Raw genomic sequence first — 12,755 nt, 5'->3', positions numbered from 1 at the left:
TAGATCTCCAAGAAGATCAATGAGAACTTTGTATTGAGATTCAAAGAGAGAGAAGAAGCCATCTAGCTAATAACTATGGACCCGAAGGTCTGTGGTAAACTACTCACAACTCATCGGAGAGGCCTTGGTGATGATGTAGAGGCCCTCCATGGTTGATTCCCCCTCCGGCGGAGCACCAACGAAGGCTCCAAGATGGGATCTCATGGATACAGAAGGTTGCGGCGGTGGAAATAGTTATTCGTGGTGCTTCTGGATGGTTTCGGGGTACGTAGATATATATAGGCGAAGGAGGTAGGTCGGGGGAGCCACGAGGGGCCCACGGGCAGGGGGGTGCCCCCCTTGGGCGCGCCTTGCACCCTCGTGGCCGCCTTGGCTGCTTCTTGATGTCCACTCCAAGTTTCCTGGATTGCATTTGTTCCAAAAAGATCGCTCCCAAAGTTTTCATTCCGTTTGGACTCCATTTGATATTCCTTTTTTGCAAAACACTCAAATAGGCAAAAAATACAATAATTCGGGTTGGGCCTCCGGTTAGTAGGTTAGTCCCAAAAATGATATAAAAGTGTATAGTAAAGCCCATAAACATCCAAAACGGGTAATATAATAGCATGAAACAATCAAAAATTATAGATACGTTGGAGACGTGTTAGTGCCCCAAAGTTTCTACCGAAGAGTCAAGACGAAAACGTGTGCCAACCCCTATGCATAAGTTCACAAGGTCACTGAACCCGCAAGTTGATCACCAAAACATACATCAAGTAGATCACGTGAATATCCCATTGTCACCACAGATAAGAACATGCAAGACATACATCAAGTGTTCTCAAATCCTTAAAGGCTCAATTCGATAAGATAACTTCAAAGGGAAAACTCAATCCATTACAAGAGAGTAGAGGGGGAGAAACATCATAAGATCCAACTATAATAGCAAAGCTCGCGAAATATCAAGATCGTGCCAAATCAAGAACATGAGAGAGAGAGAGATCAAACACATAGCTACTGGTACATATCCTCAGCCCCGAGGGTGAACTACTCCCTCCTCGTCATGGAGAGAGCCGGGATGATGAAGATGGCCACCGGTGATGGATCCCCCCTCCGGCAGGGTGCCGGAACAGGGCCCCGAATGGTTTTTGGTGGCTACAGAGGCTTGCGGCGGCGGAACTCCCGATCTATTGTACTCCTGGATGTTTTCGGGGTATATGGATATATATAGGCGAAAGAAGTCGATCAGGGGAGCCACGAGGGGCCCACAAGGATGGGGGCGCGTCCACCCCCCTAGGGCGTGCCCTCCTACCTCGTGGCTTCCTCGTCTGCTTCTTGACGTCCAATCCAAGTCTCCTGGATTGCGTTTGTTCCAAAAAGATCTCTCCCGAAGGTTTCATTCCGTTTGGACACCGTTTGATATTCCTTTTCTGCGAAACACTGAAATAGGCAAAAAAAACAATTTGGGTTGGGCCTCCGGTTAATAGGTTAGTCCCAAAAATGATATAAAAGTGTCTAGTAAAGCCCATAAACATCCAAAACAGGTAATATAATAGCATGGAACAATCAAAAATTATAGATACGTTGGAGACGTATCATGTATCCACTAGCTAAGACTAGCTCAGATCATGTGCCATGTGTGGTATCTATCTCTACTTCCATACCCAAAGTCAAGGTTTTTCATTTTGATAATTATTGGGTGGACATGCCTGGATTCATGGAATGTGTCCAGCTCTCTTGGTTTGCCCCCACAAAACAGGCAAATTCAGCTGCCATCCTAACTGAAAAATTCAAAAGACTAAGGACTGACCTCAAGAAATGGCATACATGCCTATCAAGGTTAAAGCTTCTGATGAAAGTTTGTAATGCGGTTATCCTTGCTTTTGATAATTTGGAAGAGCAAAGACCCCTATCTAGGCCAGAATTCAACTTCAGAAAAATTGTCAAATTGCATCTGGAGGAACTTTTACATCTTCAGTTTATTTACTAGAAGCAAAGATGCACCATCAGATGGATTAAGGTGGGTGATGAGAACTCTAAGTTCTTTCAAGCAATGGCAACGGAGAGCTTTAGAAGGAATGCAATTTCCATCCTAGTTAATGATGATGGTTTGCCAGTGTCCTCTCACAATGACATGGTTGGGCTTCTTTGGTCCTCATATAAAGATAGAATGGGAATATCTTGTGGGGTTGATATGATGTTTGATCTGGAAGATTTGATTTAGCCCGTCCCTGGGAAAATCTTTGGAAGCTTGGCCAATGGTCTGTAAGGGATAAAGGAGGCATGGGTATTATCAACCTTGCAGTTCAAAACAAAGCCTTGCTTACTAAACATCTTCACAAGTTTTACAATAAGGCTAATATACCTTGGGTCTCTCTGATTTGGGACACTTATATAATGGAGTGGTTCCCCATGCAACTGTGCAGTGTGGCTCTTCATGGTGGAGGGACATCATGAAGTTAAATGAGATCCATAGATCACATTCTGTCATCACAATCAATGATGGAAATAGTTCTCTTTTCTGGCATGATACTTGGAACTTAAATGGATGTCATATACTTATCAAGGAGAGGTTCCCAAGGCTGTTCTCATTTGCACTTGATGATAAAATTTCAGTCAAAGATTTCATTGAAGATCTTGACATTTCCACCTATTTTCAACTGCCCCTATCTCATGAAGCAATGGATGAGCTGGTATCTCTTAATACTGCTTTACAAGGCTTGCAGAGGGATCCCCATGAACCTGACTACTGGTCTTGGAGACCTAGTAAAGGTATTTACACTCCCAAAAGCTATTATACGTTGGTGCATGCAACTTTACCTCACAATGACGCTTGTAAATGGATCTGGAAGAGCATGTGTACTATGAAAATCAAGGTCTTTGCATGGTTGCTACTGAATGATAGGCTCAACACGAGAGATATGCTTCTTAGAAGGCATTGGAGGTCTGAGGAAGATGACAATTTATGCCCCATGTGTGTGGCTCGGTTACATGAAGATAGAGATCATCTTTTCTTCAAGTGCATGTTCAGTAACAAGGTATGGAACTATCTGCAGATCAAATGGTATGCGGGGTTATCTACCAGAGAATGTATTTTGGCTGCTAAGAGGGGTTTTCAAAAACCTTTTTTCTTTGAAGTAGTCTACCTCGCCGCATGGAGTATCTGGACTACGAGGAATGATAAAATCTTCAGGCACATCAGACCAACTTTTGGTGGATGGAAGGCCAAGTTTATCCATGACATCACCTTGCACTCCCACAGGATGAAGGACTCAATCAAGCCTCTCCTGCTTCAATGGATCAATGCCTTGCCATGATCTATGAACCTTGGTTGTTTCTTGTATATTTGTAAATATCTTGTTGTAAATTGATAGGTAGGTCCTCTAACACCTAGCTAGACTTTACTTACTGTCCTTTTCTTTTCTGTAATACTTGGTGCCTTGTTTATGCTTTAATAAATGGCTGTGGAGCTTTCACCTCACATTGTTCAGTCAAAAAAAATTTGTCTATATTTAACAATCTTAAATTATTTCAATGCATACAAAAGAATTTCTGACATATTCTTTGATTATTAGTGTGCATAAAGTCAAAACCACCATTGCCAAAGGTTTAGAAGAATGACAAGCTTGGACCTTATCGTGTTGACTTCCTGATAGTATGTACAATGTCATATCGGCTGTGATGATGAAGCGGCAACAACAGCCTGCCTTTGGCTTCTGTTGGAGATTGAATTTGTTTAGCTCCTTGGGAACCTGTTTGTAATTTCCTTTTTTGATATTTTTTATTGTTTGAAGTTTTTAGTATAAACTCAGGGTCTTATTTAAAAAACTATACCTTTAACGGGAAAAGGTATGGAAGAACAGATGAGATACATTTCTTCCGGAAGTACTCTATTTTTTTAGAACACAAACTGCTCTATTTAGATGAAGATGATACAATTGCATTTTTACATAACGGACTTTGCAAGACAGAAAAACAATAATTCCTAACACCGAGGAGTCGTCGTTGATGAGAACCAGCCACACAGAGAAAGAGCATCATTGCAGCATGGAACCATGTGCGCTGCCACGAGGACTCCACCAAAGGAATCACCCTTGAGGTTTTTGAAGCCGCTTGAGCCACCCGGGATGAACGGACCTTGGTCGTGACGGCAAAGTCCTCGAATCAGTGGGATCTCCATTAACGAATAAAGAAACCGTTATCAACAACCACTGGGAAGAAAGAAGAGCATTAACCATCTTGAATGAACCACGCAGCACCAACTGTCAATATCTGAAAAGAGCAAAAATAAAATAAAATCTGAAGACACAAACTAACATAGGCCCTTCACCGGCGCCGAAACGTTGATGTTAGGGGTTATTCCGACTCGCCATCGCCGCCACCGCATTGTAGATGTGTCATCGAAAAAACAAAAACCTAAAAAGAAGAAGAAACAAAATGAACGGACATGTCTCCATTCATCTTGTTGCTGCCAGACGGGGAAGAGAGGGGGGGGGGCGATGTGACGGCCTGGGGAAGAGCTCTGACGACGGAGGCTAGGGTTGACTCCCGGTAGCACTCGCGATGCACTGGACGGGCTAGACACACACAGCAGACCCAATCTTTATAAGATTCTTTGTAGGTCTAGCATTATTGAACCAAAAATGCTACACCTACGTAAGACATTACGAAGCTTTACGTAAATCCCTTGCACGCTAATTAAACTGCCCCCCCCCCCCCTGATTTTCAGGGTGGGCCTGCGCCCCCAAGTAATACCCAATATAAAACTGTCACGTCTGATTTTACGTAAGGTACGCAAAGATATTTACTTAGGTGTAGCTTTACTCTTATCGAACCGAGCAATGCTACACCTACGTAGCAATCTATACCTAATTAACGTAACAGCTTACGTGGCCTTTTTTGGTTAGAGGAAATCAGGGGAGGGGGCCCCACCCGTTGAAATCAGGGGGCGGTGAAAGGATTAGTTAGGCTGGTCACAATGGGCAAGAACATAAGCTAGTAACTTCACACATCCCTAGACTATGTTACTACCTCCATAGTGGGTAGGAACATCTATGTAGTGTCATGCAATGATGTATTTATTAGGTTATAGACTCATTGTTTCTTGGAATGTGTGATGTTCCGGTAACTTAGCTAGTTACCACAAGCACCTCTCTCTTCATTAAATACGTGCCACATAAGCAAAGTTGTATTGAAGTGTGTGATGTTACTCCTAAGTTCCTCCCCACTGTGACCAGCCTTAGGGAGGTTTCGTAAGATTACGTAGGCTTTTACGTAGGTGTAGCATTTTTATATTGAACCCACCTCATGATTGCAGCCCGTGGCCGTCATACAGCGCGATACGCGCGGCAGGGTTTTACCCCTCCCCTCGAAATGGCAAAAGCCGGCGGGACACAGAAAACGGCATACATGCATGCACGCGCCCTTCCCTATGCAGCAGCAAGCAGGCGCAAGGTGTACTCACGCGTCTGCTCTCCAATCATTCGCCCGTCCCTCCGGGACCCCTCCCCTCTCCCCTCCCTCCGTCTCTCTCCTCCTCCTCCTCCACATCCCTCTCTCCCCTTCTTCTATCCCTTTCTCCCTCCCCCGTCTCTGTCCGCGGGAATCCACTTCTCTTCAGCCCACAGCCACAATGTTGCGCGGCTGCTTAAAAGCCACTGCGGGTGCCAAGCACAGGTTCCCCCGCTACCCGCCCGCTCTTCTCCTTCCTCCCCCTCACTAGCCTCTCCTCCCTCCAAGCCAAGAAGAGAGCCGCGGCCCGCTGACTGAGCATCCTCCCGGAGAAGCTTCCTTAGCCGGTGCTGGATCTTGCAGCCAGACTGGTTAGTTCTTGTTCTTCCATGGCTGCTGGCTCAGTTCCCCCCTCTGCTTTCTCATTACGGTTCTCCAAAATCCGCGTCCCTAATGCGTGTTTTCCAGTCTCTTCTGAAACCTGATGTGGATTTCACCATATCCACTGGTCTTAACGGCATAATCCTAGTTTTTATACTGCTTGTAAAGCTTCCAGGTCTTTGTAAATCACTTTTCTGAACCTCTTCGCTTTTCCTATAAAATACTACCTCTTCTCAGCATCTTAACAGAAAAATAAAATATATTTTAAAATGATACTCTATTGCTAGTGCTCTGTAGACTTGATTGATGAGTGGATTAAAAGAACGAATAAACAAATCCCTTTTGTGAAGCCTTTTCACTGTGTTAGCTGGTTGCTAGCTGCTCCTCTGCATGTGCTGCAGGCAGGTTTACATGACCGGTAGGTTTCCTGCAGGCAGGCTCCCCGTACTGCATCTACCTTTCCTTTTTTTTCCCATCATTGGCCTCCCTGTTCCTCACACTGCATAGCCCAGCTGCTTTTTTTATACATATTTTTGGCAATTTTATATCTGAGATTTCCTTTGCTACCAGAAGTTCTTTTTTTTTTTTAGAACTATCGGAGGTTCAAAACATTATTATTTCCATAGTTGGTTCTGTCTGGCATCGCACATGCCCTGCTTGCTTCATATGTAGCCAAATCAGGCTATGCTGCAGGATCCTTGGCAAGAGGCACATTTTTCTATCGAGCAGTCTCTTCTCGTTGCCAATCAAATTTAAAATACCATGCCGCATGCACATGAAGCAAGGTTTCTCAGCTGATTTCGTTGTTTGATTCTTGCCATCTCCTCTGTTTGCTTCGGCATGCAGCGTGCACTCTGCGGTGAAGTGAATCGCCGGTCGATGCTTGTGATGATCTGAGCCATGAGCCAATTCGTGCCAGATTGGGGAAACATGGGCGACATCTCCAGGCCACTCGGGTTTGCTCTTGAATCTTGATCGCTTGATGCAATGGAGTTTGTGGTGTCATATCTGCGTTACAGGCTAGTACTGGTTACTGACCTTTTTGTGCTTAATTTCGTGGCTGCAGGGAAGACGATGACCTCATGGAGCTGCTGTGGTGCAACGGCAATGTCGTCATGCAGAGCCAGGGTCATCGGAAGCTGCCGCCGAGGCCTGAGAAGGTTCCGGCGCCGCCGGTGGTGCAAGAAGACGAGGCCGGCCTGTGGTTCCCGTTCGCCCTCGCTGACTCGCTCGACAAGGACATCTTCCAGGACCTCTTCTGCGAAGAACCACCGGGGGCGGCCGGCGTCGACGGCTCCAGCAGGCAGCAATCGATGAGCCTGGCCGACTGCGGCGACAACGCCGGCGGCTTCCAGTCAGACCTCGTCCAGGCTCGCGCCGGGAAGGCAGCGATGGAGGAGGGCGCGTCGTCGACGCTGAGCGCGATGGGGGCGAGCTTCTGCGGGAGCAACCAGGTGCAGGTGCAGGGCGCGGTGAGCGACCACGGGCGCGCCGGCCACGCCACTGCCTATGGCGACGGCGGAGCGGGCAGCGCTCTGCCCTCGGCGGTGGGGAGCGTAAATGCAAACGCCAGAGGCAGGGGCCACGAGGCCACCGTGGCCTCCTCGTCGGGGCGGTCCAACTACAGCTTCGGCGTCACCGCCACTACCACCACCACCACCGGCACCGAGCCGACGAGCACGAGCAACCGGAGCAGCAAGAGCAAGCGGGGGCTCGACACGGAGGACTCGGAGAGCCCCAGCGAGGACGCCGAGTCAGAGTCCTTGGTGCTGGAGCGCAAGCCGCCCCAGAAGCTCACGACGGCGCGGAGGAGCCGCGCCGCCGAGGTGCACAACCTCTCCGAGAGGGTGCGTTGCGTCATTAATTTCTTCTTGTGCGATCAATGGTCAATTGTTCATTCCGATCAAAAAAAAAATGGTCAATTGTTCATTACAACATCTCTGGCGCTGACTCTGGCGGTTGCAGAGGAGACGAGACAGGATCAACGAGAAGATGCGAGCCCTGCAAGAGCTCATACCCCACTGCAACAAGGTGACCAAATTTCTTTGCTCGATCAGCCAACGTACGTACCAGTTTAGTTTTACTGATTAATCTGCTCGATTTGTGGGTTTTGTGATGGGCGGCATGCAGACTGACAAGGCGTCGATGCTGGACGAGGCGATCGAGTACCTGAAGACGCTGCAGATGCAGGTGCAGATGATGTGGATGGGCAGCGGCATGGCGCCGCCGGCGGTGATGTTCCCGGGCATGCAGATGCACCAGTACCTGCCGCAGATGGGCCCGTCCATGGCGCGGATGCCCTTCATGGCGCCGCCGCAGCAGGGCCACGGCGTGAGCCTGCCGGAGCAGTACGCGCACTTCCTCGGCGTCAACCCCCACCACCACCTGCAGCCGCCGGCCCACCACCACCAGGTTCCGTCCGTCCGCCCGGCAACCGCCAAAACCGTATCCATTTCCAACGCCCCCGCCGTCTTTTCCACCCTCCCTAACACGTAAGATGGACGTTTCTTCCGGCAGCATTTCGCGCAGGGGCTGGGCTACTACCCGCTAGGGGCGAAGGCCCTGCAGCAAAGTCCGGCGCTCCACCACGTGTCCAATGGCAACGCCGGCGGTGGCACGCCTGCCGCTACCGCCAACGCCACGCCGGGGAACGCGATACACCCAAACAAAAGATGAGGTATGCTTGTTTCTCTTCCCTTCTCCAGGCAAGGTGCTCGACAGCTGGAAACTACTTTTTTTCTTTTTTTTTTCTTTTTCGGGCAAGAGAAGCTTCGGAAGCCCTTGGGAAGCTTGGACTAGGAAGCCTGTTTGGTTCACTTCTTTTGTCAAGTTTCGTTGCTTAGTCAGTTGTTAATATATATAGTACGCACATGGGATCAAAAATCACGTGTTCACTAACATCAAATAATTTCAGCACCCACAAACTTATAAGCTTGCAATTAATCATTTTTTTCCTACTATACGAAATGAAAGGTCGCAGCTACACGCGGCCCCACCGCATCTCCCGTCGACCACCGCCGACCGTCTCTCCTCTCTCACCAATTTTCTTCCTCTCCGCCCGGCGCTCACTGCTACTGCCATTGCGACCAGATCCGCCGCTAGATCATGGAAGCATTAATCTCATCGTCCTCGTCTTCCACTTCACGCCGCTCATCACAACATATCGACGCAATTGGAATTTCACGCCTTAAGAGTATCTCTGGCCCTGCCCCTAAATTTTAACTCAAAGAAGTCCTCAAAATTAAATTCCTCAATTGTAGAAAGTATGAAAGTGCTCATCTAACCCTTTTCCTCCGTGGAAGCCTTTCTTCTTCTTTCCTTAATTCCCCCTTCCTTTGTGAGGGGTTAATTCCCCTTCTTTCTTTCTCACATCAAGCACGGATATGGCAATGTCTATTCTTGGGAGGCATCCACCACGCTGCGGAGCGATCTCGCCTCAAAGAGCACCACCCGCACCACGCCGGAGTGAGCCGGTGCCGCATTTGGTTCGGGGCTACGGCATGCAGTCTAAGGCATGGTCTTGGGTTTACACGGCCAACCACAACTTCTGCCGGTAGATAATGTAAAAACTCACCAAGAAAAACAATGGGGTCTCCTATGTGCCCCCGTGACTGCACAACATGGAATTCGAATAAGTTGGCAAAACATGGTCTCCATCATCTTAACAGACTTCTTTCATTTTGATATCTTGTTTTCAGATATCTTGTTGCTGAAACTTTGCAGGAAAATCAAACCTTTGATAATCTTTGATCCCTGAAAATTTCAGAATTTTTTGATTGTTTTCCATTTTTTTATGAATTTATTGTTCATGAGGGTGTAGGGGCACCCGGGAGCTGTTAGACATTTCTCTATGTTCGAGTGTTATCATCATATGAAAACTACACCTCAACTGGCAATTACCGAGTGGTTCTGCATGTCCGTAGTGCCAACAAAATCCCGATTATAATAGGCGACGAAATATCTGAAAACAAGATAAGCTTCGGAGCATGGCGCGAGAATCCGTCATTTTCGGACAGTTTTTCCCATATGCCAAGAATTAGGTGTCTCTAGCAAACTCATGTAGGTACGTGCAGCTAACCTAGCCATGTCAATGGTTTGTACCATTCTTAATTTGTCGCCATCAGAATACTTTTCAATGGTCACACCACGTACACATCTCTTGTGTCTTCATCTCTAGATACATGTCTTCTTTTTTCGCGGTAGCGGTCACAAGCACCCCAAATAATTCAAAAACAAAACGAGTTTCATGGTCATGGGAGCATATGATTCATTATCCTGATTTTTCTTCTCACATGTGTATAACAGGGTAATTACAAAAAAAAGTTAAGAGGAGCAATAAAAAGGAAAGGAGCTGCAGCGTCACAGCAACAATATACATGGAGAAGAGGAAACGCCGACGCGAATCAAGCGGTTGGCGTCTTCTTCCATCTTCTGCCCCCTATGCGATCCCGGCAGGAAAATTGTAGCAAAACGCGCAGATCTCTTTTTTTACATTTTTGCTGGGAAATCGTCCGAATGTCTAGTCTAGCTAACTGATTATATTGTTAATATAATGTTTTGGGTTTTACTCCTGATACTACCTGGGGTTTTTTTTTTTTGCGGGTAAATACTACCTGGGGTTGTTGCCTATTGATTGGGCCTGCACCCTGCTTGTACTAATATTGAACTTCCATTTCTGTTCTCTTTTGTAAGTCAATCTGTTCAGCATCAATGTTGGGCTTTTCTTGGCACAGTTTTCAATAACAAATAACACAGGGGATGAAAGACAAAGAAAGAGATCGGGTTATTTATCATCGGAAAAAAAGGAAGTCATCCATGGATCATTACGAGGGTTTTACGGGGTGATTTTTACTTGGCAGGTTGTGATTGGATTAACGGAAAGGTGTGGCTAGTCGACTAAGATTTAACCAAGTCTTAATCAAGTGACATAATATAAGGGGGGGCAGCCCCAGTGCATGTAGCTCCTGCTTGCGCAGGGTCTGGGGAAGGGTACGACCACTTTGGGTCTATTGTACGCAGCCTTTCCCTACATTTCTGCAAGAGGCTGTTTCCAGGACTTGAACCCGTGACCTCATGGTCACTAGGCAGCAGCTTTACCACTGCGCCAAGGCTCCCCTTCAATCAAGTGACATAATATGCAAGAGAAAAATTTAAAAAAATATTTTACACGGACCTTAGTGTAGGATCTCACGGATATAGCATCGATTGAGACTTAATGACGACCCAGTGGACTAAGACTTAGCAAGACTGTTAAGGGAAGGCATGACACTTTCCATTACGGTCCCAGGAGGCCAGGACGATGCTATATGCAACAGACTCCAATGATTTGGCGTGATACATCGATGGACGTTATGTGACTTTGTCTGAAAATCATGCAAAATGGATCGTGTGCATAGCAGCACACTTTTTTTTCAACAAAAAGAATATATTAATATCACGAAGATACTAATTACACCCGGCTTCGGAAACAACACAACGTCGTAAAGACATTAGGGATGCACAGCCAAAAGATGATAATAATAATAATAATAAGAAAAATTAAAAAAGGGGGGGGGGGGTCTTCTACAGCTTTGGTAGCGAGTTTACTCTCCATGGTCTTTGTATATCCACCTTGGTAACTTCTTGTCCAGTTTGATATGCAAGTTATACTTTCAATTCTTTGTTGATTCCTGCAGTTTCTTCTGGCGAGGCATTTGTTCTGCCTCCCAACACCTTCAAAAGATGAAGAATCCGATGGCTCTTCCCAGGATTTGACCCCCAAGTTCCAACTGGCAAAAGAATCCCTTTCGTTTGAGGTCGAGGGCGACTCCTCTGAATGCTCAACACCGGCTGCTTCCACGATGGTGGTGGATATGAAGCCAACAGTGCAAACAGTACTATTGTTCTTCACTGCAAAGTTGAGGATCGAATTCGGTTAGCCCAGCAGCATCCATCCATGGTGCCAGCCAGTAGCAAGCCGTCGAGTTCGAGAAAGTGTTTGAAAGATGCATCGATAGCCTAGGCTGATGATGATTGTCGAACTAGGTGCCGGTGGCCAGGCCGTATGCCACAGAAGCTGTTTATACTGGAGATGTCTCCGGCCACCAGTGGAGAGGAGAGATGGAATCTTGTCATCGCCTTATCGCCGCAAGCTGTCTGCCGGAGCGCGACCCGGTCGACGGGTCGAGAGAGGCTGCTCAGCTCAGTTCATTGCACCCTAGCTAGCTTCTTCACGCCGTGACTCGGGACAGAGGAATTATTCTCTTCAGGCAGCAGCAACAAAGCGTTCTAGCTAGCTCCATATCTTTGGTGCAGTAGTAGTGGCTGTAGGTTGGCGGCCTAGGAAGGACCCAGCCGCCGTGCTCTGTTCCCCGTGCCGCGATCTTGGACCTGCGTGCCTGCATGCATGCATGCACATGTATCCGTCGCTTGGTCATCTGAAGAACAGATACTGTTGTCTGCTGGTGAGCGACGAACGAAGTACACGAGCGGGCTAGTGTACTTTGTGAGGCCGTCAAGACCTAGACGTGTACTACTAGGCGTGTTAGTGGCGGACCTAGAAATAAAATGAAGGGTGTGCACACTTTAAAAAAATCGAAGTCCATTTCAATTAGCTTGCATGGATCTTAAATATAAGCTAATTTTTACATGGTGAAAAATTGTTTTATAAAAATCTAGGTGTGCCCTGGCACACGTGGCACACCCTCTAGATACACCACTGACGCGTTTGGTTACATTGCCAATCGTGCCTGGCCCGGCGAGCCTAGCGTGTTTGGTTACATTGCCAATCGAGCCTGGCCCGACGAGCCTGGCTCTAGTGAGCCGGTTTGAGAGGATGCGGGCAAAAAAAAATTAGATGCACATAGTTTGGTTGCCTGCATGTACCTAGTTGCATGAGACAACCATTTTTGACACGGTGTTTGGTTGCCCGCATTGTATTAGAGGCATATATGACATTGATATTT

At 47.2% G+C, this 12,755-nt stretch overlaps 1 protein-coding gene across 1 annotated transcript; it reads left to right on the top strand.

Annotated features, from left to right (window-relative positions):
* The first annotated feature begins 5,545 nt into the window (after positions 1–5,545).
* Positions 5,546–10,387, top strand: LOC123113231 (transcription factor PHYTOCHROME INTERACTING FACTOR-LIKE 13). Its single transcript, XM_044534418.1, has 7 exons — positions 5,546–5,801; positions 6,658–6,767; positions 6,878–7,658; positions 7,777–7,842; positions 7,942–8,223; positions 8,329–8,488; positions 10,117–10,387. The coding sequence occupies exons 2-6, from the start codon at positions 6,712–6,714 to the stop codon at positions 8,485–8,487; spliced, it is 1,344 nt and encodes a 447-aa protein (XP_044390353.1). The 5' UTR covers positions 5,546–5,801; positions 6,658–6,711; the 3' UTR covers position 8,488; positions 10,117–10,387.
* The last annotated feature ends 2,368 nt before the right edge of the window (positions 10,388–12,755 follow it).

This window comes from Triticum aestivum, chromosome 5B, assembly GCF_018294505.1.
Source record: "Triticum aestivum cultivar Chinese Spring chromosome 5B, IWGSC CS RefSeq v2.1, whole genome shotgun sequence".
NCBI lineage: Eukaryota > Viridiplantae > Streptophyta > Magnoliopsida > Poales > Poaceae > Triticum > Triticum aestivum.
This window is presented reverse-complemented; position numbering and strand designations above follow the sequence as displayed.